Source organism: Phyllobates terribilis, unplaced genomic scaffold (assembly GCF_046119375.1).
Source record: "Phyllobates terribilis strain yellow unplaced genomic scaffold, ASM4611937v1 Scaffold_3__8_contigs__length_932513732, whole genome shotgun sequence".
In the NCBI taxonomy this organism is placed as follows: Eukaryota; Metazoa; Chordata; class Amphibia; order Anura; family Dendrobatidae; genus Phyllobates; species Phyllobates terribilis.
Window position 1 is genome coordinate 380,885,329 of NW_027362763.1, and position 21,097 is coordinate 380,906,425.

Consider the following 21,097-nt stretch of genomic DNA (forward strand, 5'->3'; position numbering starts at 1 on the left):
GACCTAGGTGAATCCCTGGTGGGGACGGCTGAAGAAAGGACAGAGGGAGAGCTCAGGGCCACGCTCCGGACTTGTTTGGGGGTTGGCCGGATCCAGGACCTGGTGGACGCAGCACGGCTCGGGTGGTCACTAGCAGCTGGAGTGACCAGTACAACATCAGCAGTAAGTAAACACCCTTAACTGCACAACCCGAGTCTGTCTTCATTGCCGGCTGCATCGCACCACCACAACCCCCATCCTCTGCGCCTGTCCCCTCTGAGGCTATACCCCTCCCGTTGGGGGTTATCCCACCAAGCTGCGCATCCACCATCAGCCTCAGCGGACCCTGCAGCAGCGGCGGCCACAGTGACCGCATCACAACGGGTGGCGTAGTCGACACAAAAGAACTTTAATAACATCTGTAGGACTGCCACATAACACTTAGCTTGACACCCTGGGCACGGGACCGGGTCACAGCCGCTCGGAGACTACAACCCCCCCATCTGATCCGGTGCCGGGTATTCCCCTCAAAAAGGAATATGTCCCAGGGGGCGCGTCAGGGGCTCAAACACATATTTCAGCGATGTGTCACTTATTAGGCTATTTGCTGTTGTTTCCATACAATGAAGCTCTTATCCCCAGGATATTATCACTGCCTGGACTACAGCTCACAGAACTGCTAGGCTGACCACGCCCCCTCCTCTGATAAGCAGCTCCCTGTCAATAGACAATGTACACAGAAAGTGGTGATGTTGGCGAGGTTAGCTTTCTGAGCTCTGCTACATGCGGCATCTAAAAACTCTGTGTCAGAACTTCTGCACCCAGTAAACTAAGTGATACATAATTGGAATAAGGTTCTCTTTTCCTACAGTATGCTGCTCTCAGATGAGGTAGCAAAAAGCTGGTGACAGATTCCCTTTAAATCAGCAAAACACAAAGGATATTTGAAGCATGACAAAATAAAGAGGCCATACTTACTTTTTTAGTAAAAAATAAGAGGTGGAAATTTGTGTAAAACCATTCTGAGAAAAGAAACTGAGTGGATGTTTAGACTACAGTCAGCATCTCCAAAAGGACTAAATGAGCAACTTTCATATGTGTGCTTTCTGTGAAGTATCCCATTGCCATATCTCCCACTAGACATATTCCCCCTATTTATGACCCTGCTCCTCAAGTCTGGTGGTCTCTTTTGACCTATGCCTCATTATGGGCTTAATTTTATGAATTGTCTTTCTCTATGTCCTCAGCCTTAGAGGATTTTCTATTATGGAATGGATATATATATCCTGCATCTAATTTTGTTAATGTGTATCCACCATGATATTTTTACTTAGATGGATACCCAACTAGCTCCCTTGATGATTTGTCTTAACATCCTCTCCCCATACATGGTACAAATAGACGTTGACAAATGCCTCCCCCACAGACACAATCACCCTGATTAATATGGCATGCCATTATTTGTATATTAATGTTCTATGTCAGCTATTGGCAATGTGGATAATAGCCATAATTAGGCAGCCAATTCCTATAGCACTACAAATTGTGCTACCATACCATCTGGGCCTGAATGCTATGTGCCTGCTGTTAGGGCAACCAGCATGATTATGCCATAGACCTCCGCAGTATTTATACTATGGATATCACAGAAATTGGTATTGCATTCCACGATGGAACGCAGTGACAATATTAACATACCAGCGCCTGCGTCTAGGATTGTCATTGTGCCCTGGGGGTTGCTCTTTGACCGGATGCTTTTGCGCTCCATGAGCTGCTTCTGGTCTGGAAGTGACGCACCAGCGTATGCGCATTTTACATTAACAACACAACCTCGAGTGCTTGTGGGACTGACATGGGCAATTAAGCCCGGAGTGACAGAAGACCATACATTTGGGATGCGTGTCTGTAATGAATGGGCGGATGTTAATGAGGAGTATCCAATCTGTGTACACATTTAAATAGAGCCATATGGCGAAGGACCTTAGCCTGCCACAATCTACTATGCACTACTGAATCAAGCATCACTACTCTCTTTTTGGATGCTTCACTATCTGGCCTCCGGATGAACCGATGGGACAGGGAAACGCGTTGAAGTAGTCCCCAGATTTATGAGATAAGTTCTATTATTACGCATGGACTAATACATTTATGTGTTGCATTAGTGCAGTAACTACAATGTACTAGAATAGACAGTCACCTATTTTAGTGTTTAGCTCACCATCATAGGGCGGAACAGCGCAAGGTAGGGACAGCCGCCAAGGAACGGGGCGCCAAAATCGTTGTTATAGGGTGCCAACCCCCATGTTAGGCTGGAATTTATCAGGCTTTTACCAGGGCCAGTTAAGTATATTATATATCATCAGTGCCTGATTGGGCTTAATCAAATCCCGTAGGGACGTTGGTTTTTTACTATTGCTTTTTGTCCTGTTCTGTAAATTCACACTCACAGAGCTGTCCACTAGAGCTGTCACAAAGCTGTTTATTGATCATTGAGCATGCTCTTTTACTCATGATGGTAATAATAGTTTGCATAGCAGCATTGGGAGTGAACTCATACAAGTAAGAGGTATTGTGACATTTCTAGAGTACTGCTAGCTTGTCACATGTGTGTAGGGCAAACCTACTGACCACAGAACAACAGAAAATGGAGGACACGTAGCAGACAGTAAAAAATATGAATGGGAATAATTGACATTGTTTTCCCCAAAATTCATAAATAAGCAGAACACATTAAAACAACAGGTGAGATGAGAATACACCTTTAATCTAAATGTTTACAGTTACTGTTACATCATTTTAAGACAAGGGACACATTTGTCATGAAAAAAAATTATCTTTAGTATGTTAGTGGTTATCGTTAGGTAATAACAGTTTGCAGTTTTCATTCATTAATTACACTGTGTGCAGAATTATTAGGCAAATTAGTATTTTGATCACATGATACTTTTTATTCATGTTGTCCTACTCCAAGCTGCATAGGCTTGAGAGCCAACTACCAATTAAGTAAATCTGGTGATGTGCATCTCTGTAATGAGGAGGAGTGTTGACTAATGACATCAACACCCTATATAAGGTGTGCTTAATTATTAGGCAACTTCCTTTCCTTTGGCAAAATGGGCCAGAAGAGAGATTTGACGGGCTCTGAAAAGTCCAAAATTGTGAGATGTCTTGCAGAAGGATGCAGCAGTTTTGAAATTTCCAAACTTTTGAAGCGTGATCCCCGAACAATCAAGCAATTCATGGAAAATAGCCAACAGGGTCGCAAGAAGCATGCTGGCCGAAAAAGGAGCAAAATAACTGCCCATGAATTGTGGAAAATCAAGCGTGAAGCTGCCAAGATGCCATTCGCCACCAGCTTTGCCATATTTCAGAGCTGCAACGTTACTGGAATATCAAAAAGCACAAGGTGTGCGATACTCAGGGACATAGCCAAGGTAACGAAGGCTGAAAAACGACCACATTTGAACAAGAAACATAAGATAAAACGTCAAGAATGGGCCAAGAAATATCTTAAGACTGATTTTTCAAAGGTTTTATGGACTGATGAAATGAGAGTGACTCTTGATGGGCCAGATGGATGGGCCAGAGGCTGGATCAGCAAAGGGCAGGGAGCTCCACTCCGACTCAGACGCCAGCAAGGTGGAGGTGGGGTATTGGTATGGCTGGTATCATCAAAGATGAACTTGTGGGACCTTTTCGGGTTGAGGATGGAGTGAAGCTCCACTACCAGACCTACTGCCAGTTTCTGGAAGACAACTTCTTCAAGCAGTGGTACAGGAAGAAGTCGGTATCGTTCAAGAAAAACATGATTTTCATGCAGGATAATGCTCCATCACATGCATCCAACTATTCCACAGCGTGGCTGGCCAGTAAAGAAAAAATAATGACATGGCCCCCTTGTTCACCTGATCTGAACCCCATAGAGAACCTGTGGTCCATCATAAAATGTAAGATCAACAGGGAGGGAAAACAGTACACCTCTCGGAACAGTGTCCGGGAGGCTGTGGTGGCTGCTGCACACAATGTTGATCGAAAACAGATCAAGCAACTGACAGAATATATGGATGGAAAGCTGTTGAGTGTCATCATAAAGAAAGGTGGCTATATTGATCACTAATTTTGGCTTTGCATGTCAGAAATGTTTATTTCTAAATTTTGTGCACTGATATTGGTTTACCTGGTGAAAATAAACAAGGGAGATGGGATTATATTTGGTTTTTATTAAGTTGCCTAATAATTCTGCACAGTAATAGTTACCTGCACAAACAGATATCCTCCTAAGATAGCCAAATCTAAAAGAAAACCACTCCAACTTCCAAAAATATTAAGCTTGGATATTTATGAGTCTTTTGGGTTGATTGAGAACATAGTTGTTGATCAATAATAAAAATTATCCTCTAAAATACAACTTGCCTAATAATTCTGCACACCGTGTAATTTGCAGACTCCGTGATATGGAGTTTGCATGCTGGTCTAAGTTTGAGAATTTTTTTCCTGTGGAAGTCTCCCTCCCAATATTAAAGCTTGGATGTGAAATCTGTGTGTATCCAGGGCACTACTGTCTTCATTAGCTGATATATAAAAAAGATGCCAAAAGTTAACACTTAAGAGAACAAATACCATTGTATATTTATGTGTCAAGTTACACTTATGTGCATTACAATATATTTCAGTATTGTGATATCTTTGTCATTTTAAGAAAGGCTACATATGTGTATCAGTACAGTATGGTACGTTTGGTATCTTGCACTTATTTACTCTGCAAGTGCTTTTCTCCTATTCTATAGCCTGTTTTGTCTGCCCTACTTGGGACTGTACATTTTTTCTCCCATATTATCACTGGAGATCTCTGTAAAAACCCTTCCTCTTTCTTCAGTTGTCTCTAAGGCGTATTTTTGCTGCATCCAAAGCACTGCGTCTAATCCAGCATGTAAATCTGCATGTGTTCATTGAACACTTGTGGAGTTACCGCATCCAATACATTCTATTGGGGAAATTTCTGTTGTGGAGACCAGCGTCTCTGCAATAGAAATTGACATGCTGCAGCCCGTAAAGCTGTGCCTCCGGTGAGTTTCTATAAATCCACAAGTGAGCTGCGTCCCAACCGCTTCCATTATGGATCGTGGGCACGTTCCCTAAAACTGATAGAAGGTAAGGGGAAAGCAGAGACTGCCATTAGAACTGATGAGGTGTTCTTTGGGATTTGTAAGATTTTGTCAAACACGCAGCTAGATAAAGGACATACTCTGCAGCAGCAAAATGAAAGATCATTTTAATAAAGATAATTTAGAAAGTTACTTAACATTGCTCTTAGGAAACAATCATCATCACTTTTCGTATTGGGACTCACAATCTAAATTCCCGATCAGTATCTTTTTGAAGTATGGGAGAAATATATGGAAATACAGGGAGAACATACAAACTCTGTGCAGATGTTGCTCTTGTTGGGATTTGAACCTAGTACCCCAGAGCTGCAAGGTTACAGTGTAACAACTGAGACACGATGTTGCCCCAACAGACATCACATAGATGCCCTTACTGCATTTAGCTAATTTTATTAAAGTGCTGCCTAGATGACATGGTGACATGGAGCAGCAAGAAATAGAGCCAGGGCTTAACCCCTTTACGACCTATAGGTACATGATAGTTTGCCTCCCCCTCTTTGGTTCGGGCTCTGGCGCTGAGCCCACACCTTTTCAGGCACATGACAGCTGATCTGATCAGCTGTCATGTGCCCCTAACAGCCATGGGTGGAATCGCGATCCACCCACGGCTGTTAACATGTTAAATGCCGCTGTCAATCTTCGACAGAGGCATTTAACATGGCTGCTCTGGAAGCGTGTCATAAGACCCGCCCATCGACACACCCGTCACATGATCGCGGGGCACTGATGGCTTGGCATAACAACCTGGGGTCCGCAGGAAACCCCTGTGGTTGACATTGCCGATCTGATATGAGTGCCACCCCGTGGCCAGCATTCATAGCAGATGGGTATTTCTGCAACACATAGCAGGGCTTAAGCCCTGCTATGTGTTGCACAGGAGATCAGATGATTGCAGCTTTAAGTCTCCTAAGGAAACTATTGAAGCATGTAAAAATGTAAAAAAAAAGTTTTTAAAATACACATATTTGGTATTGACGCGTTTAGAATTGTCCGATCTATCAAAATATAAAAGAATTACCGTATTTTGCGGACTATAAGACGCACTTTTTTCCTCCAAAAAACAGGATAAGGATAAGGTGGCCTTTCATACCATGATAACGCTGAGGGGGGCATACATACCAGGATAAAGATGAGGGGTGCCATGCAATCCAGGACAGGGATGAGGGGTGCCATGCATACCAGGACCGGTATGAGGGGTGCCATGCATACCAGGATAGGGATGAGGGGTGCCATGCATACCAGGATAGGGATGAGGGGTGCCATGCATACCAGGATAGGGATGAGGGGTGCCATGCATACCAGGATAGGGAGGAGGGGTGCCATGCATACCAGGATAGGGATGAGGGGTGCCATGCATACCAGGATAGGGATGAGGGGTGCCATGCATACCAGGATAGGGATGAGGGGTGCCATGCATACCAGGATAGGGATGAGGGGTGCCATGCATGCCAGGATAGGGATGAGGGGTGCCATGCATGCCAGGATAGGGATGAGGGGTGCCATGCATGCCAGGATAGTGATGAGGGGTGCCATGCATACCAGGACAGGGATGAGGGGTGCCATGCATACCAGGATAGGGATGAGGGGTGCCATGCAAACCAGGATAGGGATTAGGGGTGCCATGCATACCAGGACAGGGATGAGGGGTGCCATGCATACCAGGATAAGGATGAGGGGTGCCATGCATACCAGGATAAGGATGAGGGGTGCCATGCATACCAGAATGAAGGGGTTCCATGCATACCAGGATGGGGATGGGGACCACGTATAAAAGGAAGGGGGGGTATATATACCAGTATGGGGTATATTGTCAGAATTGGGTGACTTGACCCCTATACCAGTGTCAGCAGAAGACCCCCTCCCCCTTAAAAGTGCATCATGAACACATTTTTTGCTTAAATTTTTTTTTTATTTTCCTCCTCTAAAACCTAGGTTCGTCTTATGGTCCAGTGCGTCTTATAGTCCGAAAAATACGGTAATCCGATCGGTAAATGGCGTAAATGAGAAAAAAATCAAAAAGCCAGAATTATGTTTTTTTGGTCGCAGCAACATTGCAATAAACGGGAGATCAAAACATCGTATCTACCCCAAAATTCTATCAATAAAGACATCAGCTCGGCGTGCAAAAAATAAGCCATTATCCAGCCCCAGATCATGAAAAATGAAGGTGCTACGTGTCTCAGAAAATGGTGCTATTTTTTTTTTATTATTTTTTTTTTTTACAAACTTTGGATTTTTTTTCACCACTAATATAAAAAAGAACCTATACATGTTTAGTATCTACAAACTTGTAATGACCTGGAGAATCATAATGGCAGGTCAGTTTTAGCATTTAGAGAACAAGGTAAAGAAAAAAGAGAAATTGTGAAATTGCACTTTTTTTGCAATTTCACCGCACTTTGAATCTTTTTCCAATTTTCCAGTAACTGATATGGTAACACTAATGGTGTCGTTCAAAAGTACAACTCACCCCACAAAAAAGCAAGCCATCACAGAAAAATAAAAAAAGTTATGGCTCTGGGAAGAAGGGGAGCAAAAAACGAAATTGCAAAAACGGAAATTCTCAAGGTGGTGAAGGGGTTAATACTTAAGAAAATCATCTTGATGACACTGGAATATATGTAAAGTTTAGGAGACAATTTTTTTTGTCATCTAATCTTTTTTTTGCTATCTAGTCTGTGAATGATGCCAGAATTTTCACTTCATTAGCATTTTGTGAACTAAGCTGCAGCAATGGTTCTAGTGAGGTTTTTCTATCATTTTTATGTGCAACATGTAAATGCCAAAGTTTATTGCAGTGTATGATTATTGTAATCACAGTGTATGATTATTGTAATAAGCATATTTTTTCTACTGTACGCTCTGACAACTCTACAAGTTTCACTACAGCAAATTATATAAAGAAAGATCTATACTATAATTAACACATCTATGCAATAAAGGCTCACTAAAGGGTTAGCAGGTAGAAATTACCAATCAGGAATCTCCCAGGAGCAATGATACTTTTACACTGTCAAACTTTACCTGCAGTGGTTCTCAACTTCAGCGATCACCCCTGAGCTGTATGAGTTGACTGCCTAGTTTTACTTGTTGTGGGAGGACTTGGACTTGCTGTAAGAAGACAATTTGACTTATTCCACCACCATGCTCTGCAGTTCAGGTTCAGGATGAGAATGCTGACTGTACAGTGTGACACGATCTCCCTCGCCTTTGGACTCATCATATACAGGTGCATCTCACTAAATTAGAATATCATCAAAAAGTTAATTTATTTCAATTCTTCAATATAAAAAGTGAAACTCATTATATAGAGTCATTACAAACAGAGTGATATATTTCAACTGTTTATTTCTGTTAAGGTTGATGATTATGGCTTACAGCCAATGAAAAATAGAAAAGTCATTATCTCAGTAAATTTTTAATAATTAACAAAAACACCTGCAAAGGCTTCCTAAGCATTTAAAAAGGTCCCTTAGTCTGTTTCAGTAGGCTCCACAATCATGGGGAAGACTGATAACTTAACATATGTCCAGAAGGCAGTCACTGGCACACTAAGTAAATGCAAAGTAAATTTTGCATTTCATATGGAAATCAAGGTCCCAGAGTCTGAAGGAAGATGGAGAGGCACACAATCCAAGCTGCTTGAGGTCTAGTGTGAAGTTTCCACAATCAGTGATGGTTTGGGGAGCCATATCATCAACTGGTGTAGGTCCACTGTGTTTTCTCAATACCATAGTCAGAGAAGCCGTCTACCAGGAAATTTTAGGGCACTTCATGCTTCCCTCTGCAGACAAGCTTTTTGGAGATGGAAATTTCATTCTCCAGCAGGACTTGGCACCTGTCCACACTGTCAAAAGTACCAATACCTGGTTTAAAAACAACAGTATCACTGTGCTTGATTGGCCAGCAAACTCGCCTGACCTTAACCCCATAGAGAATCTGTGGGGTATTGTCAAGAGGAAGATGAGAGACACCAGACCCAACAATGCAGATGAGCTGAAGGCTGCTATCAAAGCAACCTGAACTTCCATAACACTTCACCAGTGCCAATGGCCACCCATCCATGCCACAACGCATTGATGCAGTAATTGATACAAAAGGAGCCCCGACCAAGTATTGAGTGCGTTTACTGAACATACATTTCAGTAGGCCAACATTTCAGATTTTAAAAATATTTTTCAAGCTGTTGTTATAAAGTATTCTAATTTACTGAGATAATGACTTTTGTGTTTTCATTGGCTGTAAGCCATAATCATCAACATTAACAGAAATAAATACTTGAAGTAGATCACTCTGTTTGTAATGACTCTATATAATATATGAGTTTCACTTTTTGTATTGAACAGCAGAAATAAATTAACTTTTTGATGATATTCTAATTTAGTGAGATGCACCTGTACATCCAAAAAAATTTAGAGAGCTGCAGCTCTTACTTCCTCCTGTTTTATGTGATGTGTCCGAAGGTGGGAAGAGTAAAGTCAGCATTCAGTGATTGTGTGACATAACAATGTCATACAATTCCTGGGAGAGCCAGTGCACGCACAGATGGAATGCGCCAGCACTGAACATGAGAATCTGCTATTATTTTACAAGGGGGAATCATGAGGATTGAGAAATGGTTATCCAAGTAGTGGACAACCCTTTTAATTTCTAAATGAGTTATTTTTTTCAAAATGAAGTGGAAAAATGTTAAATTTTTAACTTCTGATTTGTGTTCTATGTTCTGTTGTGAATAAAACATGGCAATAAGAGATTTCCAAATCATTGCATCCTTGTTTTCTTTATATTATACACAGAATCCAAACTTTTCTGGAATTGAGGTTATAATATTCTCCATTTGTTGATATTCAAGTTAAAAAGGAAGTGTATATGTTCTAACCTTTGATCCCTGTTGTCCATGTTGTCCTGGAAAACCAGGAATTCCACGTTCACCCTACATAAAAAGAAATAAAGATTATACTGTAAGTTCTTTAATTTAAGTAACTATTGGTTGAACATTCTTAACCCATCAAGAAGAGCGTCAATGTCTTAACGCAGCATGAATTACACTAAAGTAGAGAAATTACCAGACTCATATGGCATACATCCCCGAGTACTGCAGGAGTCAAGTATGGTGATAGACAGATAATTATTTCTAATATTCAAGGATTCCATGATAACAGGGTCTATACAGGAGTGGCACATAGCAAATATGGTGACAATATTTAAAAAGGGGACAAAAACTAAGCCTGGAATTATAGACTGTTAAGTTTAACCTTCAGTGTCAAATCTTTGAGGGTTTTCTAAGATGCTATCCTGGAGTTTTTCCATAAAAATAACTTCATGAACAAACATCAAAATGGGTTTATAAGGGATTGGTCCTGTCGAGGAGGTAAGTTCCAGACGGGACCAGGTTAACACTGGAGATGTTCTCTAATTGGACATTTACATTTGATACAGTGCCACATAAAGGTTGGAACATGAAATGAGAGCAATGGGAATAGTAGAAAATATATTAATTGGGTTACTAAATGGCTCAGTGACAGGATACAGGGGGTGCTTATTAATGGATCACACCCTGATTGGGTCACAATTAACAGTAGGATACCACAGGATCAGTATTGGGCTCTTTTCTTTTTAACATGTTTATTAAAGACCTTGTGAAGGGCATGCAGTGTTGAATTTCATTATTTGTAGATGATACTAAACTTTGGAAGGTAATCAACACAGAGGAGAATATTTTAATACTAAAGAGGGATTTATGTAAGCAGGAAGCTTTTTCTGAAAAATGGCAATTTTTTTATTTGAGCAGTGTATTTATAAAGGGAACACTTGAACAACAGAATATAACTCCAAGTAAATCAAACTTCTGTGAAATCAAACTGTCCACTTAGGAAGCAACACTGATTGACAATCAATTTCACATGCTGTTGCGCAAATGGAATAGACAGTAGATGGAAATTATTGGCAATTATCAAGACACCCTCAATAAAGGAGTGGTTCTGCAGTTGGGGACTACAGACCACATCTCAGTACCAATGCAGTTTCTGACTGATGTTTTGGTCACTTTTGAATGTTGATTGTGCTTTCACACTCGTGGTAGCATGAGACGGACTCTACAACCCACAGAAGTTGCTCAGGTAGTGCAGCTCATCCAGGATGGCACATCAATGCGAGCTGAGGCAAGAAGGTTTGCTGGGTCTGTCAGCATAGTGTCCAGAGGCTGGAGGCGCTACCAGGAGACAGGTCAGTACACCAGGAGACGTGGAGGGAGCCATAAGAGGGCAGCAAACCAGCAGCAGGACCGCTACCTCCGCCTTTGTGCAAGGAGGAACAGGAGGAGCACTGCCAGAGCCCTGCAAAATGACCTCCAGCAGGTCACAAATGTGCATGTGTCTGCACAAACTGTTAGAAACCGGCTCCATGAGGGTGGTATGAGGGCCCGACGTCCACAGATGGGGGTTGTGCTCACAGCCCAACACCGTGCAGGACGCTTGGCATTTGCCACAGAACACCAGGATTGGCAAAGTCGCCACTGGCGCCCTGTGCTCTTCACACATATGAAAGCAGGTTCACACTGAGCACATGTGACAGACATGACACATGTGGAGTCACCCCCAAAATTAAAGTGGAAAAACACACTACAGGCTGATCCAACTTTGATGTAATGTCCTTAAAACAAGTCAAAATGAGGCCCAGTATTGTGTGTGGCTTCCACGTGCCTGTATGACCTACCTACACTGCCTGGGCATGCCCCTGATGAGGTTGCAGATGGTCTCCTGTGGGATTTCCTCCCAGACCTGGGACTAAAGAATCCGCCAACTTCTGGACAGTCTGTGGTGCAACGTGACGTTGGTGGATGGAGCGAGACATGATGTCTTAGATGTGCTCAATCGGATTCAGGTCTGGGGAATGGGTGGGCCAGACCATAGCTTCAATGCCTTCATCTTGCAGGAACTGCTGACACACTCCAGCCACATGAGGTCTGGCATTGTCCTGCATTAGGAGGAACCCAGGACCCACTGCACTTGCATATGGTCTTACAAGGGGTCTGAGGAGCTCATCTCAGTACCTAATGGCAGTCAGGGTACCTCTGGCAAGCACATGGAGGGCTGTGCTGCCCTCCAAAGAAATGCCACCCCACACCATTACTGACACACTTCCAAACCGGTCATGCTGAAGGATGTTGCAGGCAGCAGATCGCTCTCCACGGTGTCTCCAAACTCTGTCACGTCTGTCACATGTGCTCAGTGTGAACCTGTTTTCATCTGTGAAGAGCACAGGGCGCCAGTGGCGACTTTGCCAATCCTGGTGTTCTGTGGCAAATGCCAAGCGTCCTGCACGGTGTTGGGCTGTGAGCACAACCCCCATCTGCGGATGTCGGGCCCTCATACCACCCTCATGGAGTCGGTTTCTAACCGTTTGTGCAGACACATGCACATTTGTGACCTGCTGGAGGTCATTTTGCAGGGCTCTGGCAGTGCTCCTCCTGTTCCTCCTTGCACAAAGGCGGAGGTAGCGGTCCTGCTGCTGGTTTGCTGCCCTCCTACAGCCCCCTCCACGTCTCCTGGTGTACTGGCCTGTCTCCTGGTAGCGCCTCCAGCCTCTGGACACTATGCTGACAGACACAGCAAACCTTCTTGCCACAGCTCACATTGATGTGCCATCCTGGATGAGCTGCACTACCTGAGCAACTTCTGTGGGTTGTAGAGTCCGTCTCATGCTACCACGAGTGTGAAAGCACAATCAACATTCTAAAGTGACCAAAACATCAGTCAGAAACTGCATTGGTACTGAGATGTGGTCTGTGGTCCCCACCTGCAGAACCACTCCTTTATTGAGGGGCATATATATATACAGTACAGACCAAAAGTTTGGACACACCTTCTCATTTAAAGATTTTTCTGTATTTTCTTGACTATGAAAATTGTACATTCACACTGAAGGCATCAAAACTATGAATTAACACATGTGGAATTATATACTTAACAAAAAAGTGTGAAACAACTGAAAATATGTCTTATATTCTAGGTTCTTCAAAGTAGCCATCTTTTGCTTTGATGACTGCTTTGCACACTCCTGGCATTCTCTTGATGAGCTTCAAGAGGTAGTCACCGGAAATGGTCTTCCAACAATCTTGAAGGAGTTCCCAGAGATGCTTAGCACTTGTTGGCCCTTTTGCCTTCACTCTGCGGTCCAGCTCACCCCAAACCATCTCGATTGGGTTCAGGTCTGGTGACTGTGGAGGCCAGGTCATCTGGGGTAGCACCCCATCACTCTCCTTCTTGGTCAAATAGCCCTTACACAGCCTGGAGGTGTGTTTGGGGTCATTGTCCTGTTGAAAAATAAATGATGGTCCAACTAAACGCAAACCGGATGGAATAGCATGCCGCTGCAAGATGCTGTGGTACCCATGCTGGTTCAGTATGCCTTCAATTATGAATAAATCCCCAACAGTGTCACCAGCAAAGCACCCCTACACCATCACACCTCCTCCTCCATGCTTCACGGTGGGAACCAGGCATGTAGAGTCCATCCGTTCACCTTTTCTGCGTCGCAGAAAGACACGGTGGTTGGAACCAAAGATCTCAAATTTGGACTCATCAGACCAAAGCACAGATTTCCACTGGTCTAATGTCCATTCCTTGTGTTCTTTAGCCCAAACAAGTCTCTTCTGCTTGTTGTCTGTCCTTAGCAGTGGTTTTCTAGCAGCTATTTTACCATGAAGGCCTGCTGCACAAAGTCTCCTCTTAACAGTTGTTGAAGAGATGTGTCTGCTGCTAGAACTCTGTGTGGCATTGACCTGGTCTCTAATCTGAGCTGCTGTTAACCTGCGATTTCTGAGGCTGGTGACTCAGATAAACTTATCCTCAGAAGCAGAGATGACTCTTGGTCTTCCTTTCCTGGGGCGGTCCTCATGTGAGCCAGTTTCTTTGTAGCACTTGATGGTTTTTGCAACTGCACTTGGGGACACTTTCAAAGTTTTCCCAATTTTTCAGACTGACTGACCTTCATTTCTTAATGTAATGATGGCCACTCGTTTTTCTTTACTTAGCTGCTTTTTTCTTGCCATAATACAAATTCTAACAGTCTATTCAGTAGGACTATCAGCTGTGTATCCACCAGGCTTCTGCACAACACAACTGATGGTCCCAACTCCATTTATAAGGCAAGAAATCCCACTTATTAAACCTGACAGGGCACACCTGTGAAGTGAAAACCATTTCTGGTGACTACCTCTTGAAGCTCATCAAGAGAATGCCAAGAGTGTGCAAAGCAGTCATCAAAGCAAAAGGTGGCTACTTTGAGGAACCTAGAATATAAGACATATTTTCAGTTGTTTCACACATTTTTGTTAAGTATATAATTCCACATGTGTTAATTCATAGTTTTGATGTCTTCAGTGTGAATGTACAATTTTCATAGTCATGAAAATACAGAAAAATCTTTAAATGAGAAGGTGTGTCCAAACTTTTGGTCTGTACTGTATATATGCGCAAGGTCATGCACTTGGGCTAAGGAACAAAAATATACAATTATGTGCTAAATATATGGGTGAACAGCAAACTCAACTTAAGTGATCAGTCCCAGGCTGCTGCTGCCAAGGCTAATAAAATAATGGGATTCGCATAGATCTTCATGACAAGAACATAGTTTTGCCTCTATACAATTCACTTGGGCGACCACACATTGACTATTATGTACAATTTTATATTTTAGTGTATGAAAAGGACATAGCTGAACTAGAGCAGGTGCAGAGAATAGAAAGCAAGATAGTAAGGTGGTACACAGAATCATTCAAGACAGGTTATCAAACTTTTCAGTTTGGAAAAACAAAAGTTTTACGGGCAATCGTATTACAATGTACAAATACATGAATGGACAGAGATCTTTTTAATGATCTTTTTACACTTAGGCCTGCAAAGATGAAAAGGAGGCATCCTCTGTGTCTAGAGGAAAGAAGATTTATTAATCATCACAGATGGCAATTCTTTATTGTAAGAGCAGTGAGATTATGGCACTCTCTGCTACATGATGTTGTAATGGTTGATTCACTAATAAGTTCAAAGGGCCTGGATTCTTGAAAAATATTATAGTACAGGTTATGGGTACTAAATTATGTGATGGGACAATTTTCCATCATATGGGGCAATTAGCTGCCTTATTGGGTATTTTTCTTCCTTCGGATCAACATGTTGGTTGAACTCGATGAACTTGTGTCTACCTTCAAACTTCAAAAGTTGTGAAACATGAGTTTTTGATACTATGTATCGGGAATACGTTGTGTGTAAATTTATTCTCATTTAGAACTGTTAGGGCAATTATACTAAACAAGCATAAATAATAATCCTACTTTGTATGGTAGCATTTAGAAGAACAAATCTGCTGAAATATATACGTGAAGAGAACTGCATCTACTGAAAGTACTGTATAGGTACTGTATAGGTAGCAATTTCTGCATGTATATTTTTTGATACCTTCAGCTCTGTAGAAATGCACAAATTCAACAGACTGTCCTTTAATAACATTGCATGCTAATCAAGTAGCAGTTCATCCCTAATTCACTATTTCACCATAATGATACAATGCCGCACAGGATAGTGACTTCAAATGCAAGAGAAACATTCTGGCACCACGCTGTTTTTTCAGAGGATCAATCACCAGGGCATAATTCAGACTGTGTGCTTCAAGATTTAAACGGTGGTGCACATCCAAGAAATATTTCAATCACAAGCAAGAATAGAAGGAAAGGCAGCACTTACCCAGTCTTCTTTAAAACGTTCCTTTATTTTTGCGTGCGGAGCATTTCAGGGTCCAACTTTGGACCCGTTGAAGCGCCGGAAGGCAGCGAAACGGCCTTTGTCCCTTTTTTCCTCTCCCCCGCATACCCTTCGGGGTCTCAGTCCAATGCTGCACGCTGAAATGCTCCGCACACAAAAATAAAGGAACGTTTTAAAGAAGACTGGGTGAGTGCTGCCTTTCCTTCTATTCTTGCTTGTGACACAGGATAGTGAGCCTGTTGCGTGTCCTTGATTTGTTGTTAGAAGTATGCAATATAATGCTTTACGTTAGGAATGATGCAATATAACATTATATGATGACATTACTTTTGTTCATATTGCACATGTTGTCTGTAGGCGATAATTCTCACAATTTTTGCACTGTCATGTAATAAAACAAGTTGAAGATTTAGAGCAGTCCATCTTGAGCATTTTATGATTGGTAAAGCATTTATTTTTTCACCTGCTGGTATGTATTCACATATGCAGTAATATATTACATCTGGATCATTATTTTGTTCTGGCAGCAGAGGGATGAGAGAGATGGAGTATAAAATGTTCTTGTTTTAAGGAAAACACTTGAGGATACAAAATTTATTTTACAAGTAATGTAATGGAAAAATATACAGTTTTTTCCAGGCGGAGAGAATGCACTAACAATAAAACTTTACTTAATCTTGTCTGTCTTGTCTAAAATTATGTGAGATATTCTGAATTTGATTAACATTTTGACATTACTAGAAACATTTTTATTTCAACCTGATGAAAAGCACATAGAAAATAATAGGATGCTGCTGAGAACTGTATATAAGAAGGTTGACATTTTCATATTTCCAAAGTGCAAACCAACATAAGCTATAATTTTATTTATTTATTCCTTTTTTAAAGAGGACACAATACTAAACCTTTTCGCCATCCCGTCCGGAGTTGCCCTTTAAACCTGGTATCCCACGTGGTCCCTAAAATATTTCATGAAAGTATTAGCTTTTAGAAGGGTGAAACACATTAAAACATATATTTTATTACTGATACGATTCAAGATTACTCTATAAACCTTTATTTAGAAATTTTCGGTATTTTCAATATTTCCTGTTGCTGTATCAAACTGTGCTCTCTCTACGGGTATACAGTAATAAAGGAGAGCTTTTACTACAAATGCACTGATTTTAAAGTGTATAGGTTAGGTAGAAAAATCAGTAGACATGAGCTGATTGATCCGCAGAGGATCAAGTTTGAGATGAAATTACTGACATTCGCCGTCTCATGCCAAGTCGAACATTTTGAGATTCCATTAGATTCGCGGCAGAATTTGTTTTAAGCCAACACCATTTCCTACTCTGCTGAAGCATCAGAGAGCAGGTCAACATTATTTTGTGTCACCATGAGGGATTCCCCATAATGCCTTGCAGTGGTGATATTTTACGGATTATCGTACCTTGAACAGTATTGGTCAGTACCTGGGCAATCACAGATAAGCAACTTCCAGCAGAGCATTGTTTGTACAGCCGAGTTGTTCACACTTGTGTATAATATTGAAGAGTGAAATGCGAGAAAACATTGCATTGCACTTTGACCAATGTTAGTAAATGAGTCAGTGCTCATCTGCCAATTTTTCCTCTGTTCTAATCAGACTGAGGAAAAAGTTGCAGCATGCTGCGATTGGATGCAAGAATCAGATCGCACTCGCCAATACATACAAGTCAATGGGTGCGAGAAAAAAAAAATTGGACTGCACACGGACGATGTGTGTGCCGCTCGATTTTTACACATATCACACATATCAAAAGGAAACCCGACATTTCATCAGCCAAATACAGTAAATACACAGCCCGAACCACTAGAATGCACTAGCTAGAATAGATATATAGAATAGATACAGAGGGTACGGAAAGAATTCAGACCCCTTTAAATTTTTCACTCTTTGTTTCATTGCAGACATTTGGTAAATTCTAAAAAGTTCATGTTTTTTCTCATTAAAGTACACTCTGCACCTCATCTAGACTGAAAAAAACAAAATTGTAAAAATGTTTGCAAATTTATTAAAAAAGAAAAACTGAATTATCACATGGTCATAAGTATTTAGACCCTTTGCTCAGTATTGAGTAGAAGCACCCTTTTGAGCTAGTACAGCCATGAGTCTTCTTGGGAATGATGCAACAAGTTTTTCACACCTGGATTTGGGAATCCTCTGCTGTTCTTCCTTGCAGATCCTCTCCAGTTCTGTCAGGTTGGATGGTGAACGTTGGTGGACAGCCATTTTCAGGTCTCTCCAGACATGCTCAATTGGGTTTAGGTCAGGGCTCTGACTGGGCCAGTCAAAAATGGTCACAGAGTTGTTCTGAAACCACTCCTTTGTTATTTTAGCTGTGTGCTTAGTGTCATTGTCTTGTTGGAAGGTGAACCTTCGACCAAGTCTGAGGTCCAGAGCACTCTGGAAGAGGTTTTCATCCAGGATATCTCTATACTAGGCCACTTTCATGTTTCCTTTAACTGCAATCAGTCGTGCTGTCCCTGCAGCTGAAAAACACCCCCATAGCATGATGCTGCCACCACCATGTTTCACTTTTGGGATTGTATTGGGCAGGTGATGAGCAGTGCCTGGTTTTCTCCACACATACCACTTAGAATTATCACCAAAAAGTTCTATCTTCATCTCATCAGACCAGAGAATCTTATTTCTCATAGTCTGAGAGTCCTTCATGTGTTTTTGAACAAACTCTATGTGGGCTTTCATATGTCTTGCCCTGAGGAGAGTTGGGCCACTCTGCCATAAAGGCCCGACTGGTGGAGGGCTGAAGTGATAGTTGACTTTGTGGAACTTTCTTCCATCTCCCTACTGCATCTCTGGAGCTCAGCCACAATGATCTTGGGGTTCTTCTTTACCTCTCTCACCAAGGCTCTTCTCCCACATTTTCTCAGTTTGGCTGGATGGCCAGGTCCAGGAAGACTTCTGGTGGTCCCAAACTTCTTCCATTTAAGGATTATGGAGGCCACTGTGCTCTTAGGAACCTTGAGTAATGCAGAAATTCTTTTGTAACCTTTGCCGGATCTGTGCCTTGCCACAATTCTGTCTCTGAGTTCCATGGGCAGTTCCTTTGAGCTCATGATTCTCATTTGGTCAGACATGCACTGTAAGCTGTAAGGTCTTATATAGACAGGTGTGTGCCTTTCCAAATAAAGTCTTATCAGTTTAATTAAACATAGCTGGACTCCAATGAAGGAGTAGGACTATCTCAAGAAGGATCACAATGAAATGGACAGCATGTGACTAGTGTTGAGCATTCCGATACTGAAATATCTGGTATCGACCGATATTCGCGGTATCGGAGTTCCGATACTGAGTTCCGATACTTTTAGAATATCGAATACCGGAATCGGAAGTTCCAATAATGCCTGAGCTCTGCAGTGTCTCTGAAGGATGACTAGCTGGATGGCTAAGAATAATGTAGAATGGATTACATGAAAAGCCGGCAATTCAGCAGCGGCATACACTGGTACCCGACAATTTAGAACAGAAAGAATAGAGCATCACACATAGATTAGATATATATGTGACTGACATGTTTCTATCTAAGAAGTACAGTGACAGTGTTGCTTACTGTACTTGTCATTTAGTGTTAAAATAAAGGATTTATTAAAAAAAAAATTGGCATGGGGTTCCCCGTAATTTTAGTCTCTAGCGGAGGTTAAGCAGACGGCTGGGGCAGATGTTTGAAGCCTGGGAAGGGGGTAATACCCACAGAGCTTCCCAGGCTACTAATATCAGCCCCCAGCTGAATAACTAGCCTTTACTAGCTATTAAAATGGGGGACCCCCAAAAAATGATTGGGGGGTCTCCCCTATTTTAATAGCTAGCAAAGGCTAGGCAGACAGCTGGGGGCTGATATTAATAGCCCAGGAAGGGTGCCATGAATATTGGCCCTCTCCCAGGCTAGAAACACCAGTCGTCAGCCGCCCCAGAAATGGCGCATCCTTACCTTTCCATTGTTCCCAGGACGACTCCAGCTCTGCTACATTCAGATGACAGGCTGGATCGCAGCCAAAAGCTGCCATCCAGCTTGCCATGCTGCAGACACTGAGAAGCGCAGGCATGCTTGTGCTCCTCAGTGTTTGGCTGTGACGGCATCCAGATGAGCCGAGGTCATATCCAAGCAAGCATGCCTGCGCTTCTCAGTGTCTGCGGAATGGCAAGCTGGATGGCAGCTTTCGGCTGTGATTCAGCCTGTCATGTGAAAGTAGCAGAGCTGGAGCCGTCCTGGGAACCATGGAAAGGTAAGGATGAGGTTGCTTTATTATTTTACTTTTATTGCAGGAGATCGTTGGCTTCAGCTGGAATGGGCGTGATGGTAAGTATGGTTTAATTTAGAACATTAAAAAATTGTGTGTTTATTTTAATTAAAGGACTTTATTCTGGGTGTTGTGTTTTTTAAATACTTTACTAGAAATTCATTGCGGTCATGTCTAATATTGGCGTGACCCCATGAATTTCGGGCTTAGGGCCAGCTGATAATGCCATGCTGGCCCTAACCCCTTTATTACCTAGTGATCCACTGCACCAGGGCCCTGGATGAGTTGGGTACAGCGCCAGAAGATGGCGCTTCTATGAACACGCCATTTTCTGGAGTGGCTGCGGACTGCAATTTGCAGTGGGGGGGGGCAGAAAGCTTGGGCTTCCCTGCGCTGCGGATTTCAGCCCCCAGCTGCCTAGTTGTATCTTTGTACCCCATATACCAAACCATACCATCAAGATGCGAGATGTGCAGCATCTGAAACAACTGATACTGGAAGCCTGTGCTAGCATTTCTTCTGCGGTGTTGCTATCAGTTTGTCAAGAGTGGGAGAAGAGGGTTGCATTGACAATCCAACACAATGGGCTGCACTTTGAACACATTTTATAAGTGGTCATAAACTTGTAAAAAACTCATGAAAGAATAAAGTTACGTTAAAACAAAGCACACCATTGTTTTTCTTATGAAATTCTCAATAAGTTTGTTGTGTCACATGACCCTCTTCCCATTGAAAAAAATAAAGTTGGATCCAAAATGGCCGACATCAAAATGGCCGCCATGGTCACCACCCATCTGGAAAAGTTTTCCCTCTCCCATATACTATACTAATGTGCCACAAACAAGAAGTTGATATCACCAACCATTCCCATTTAATTTAGTTGTATCCATATAAATGGCCCACCCT

General features: G+C 42.2%; 1 protein-coding gene across 1 annotated transcript in view; it reads right to left on the reverse strand.

The window, feature by feature from the left end:
• COL21A1 (collagen type XXI alpha 1 chain) overlaps positions 1–21,097 on the reverse strand; it is a 475,958-nt gene that overhangs the window by 157,408 nt on the left and 297,453 nt on the right. The window contains exons 13-14 of the mRNA XM_073675431.1: positions 16,810–16,863; positions 10,024–10,077 (exon numbers count right to left, since the gene is read on the reverse strand). Coding sequence (XP_073531532.1) covers positions 10,024–10,077; positions 16,810–16,863 — 108 coding nt within the window. The remainder of the gene's footprint in view (positions 1–10,023; positions 10,078–16,809; positions 16,864–21,097) is intronic.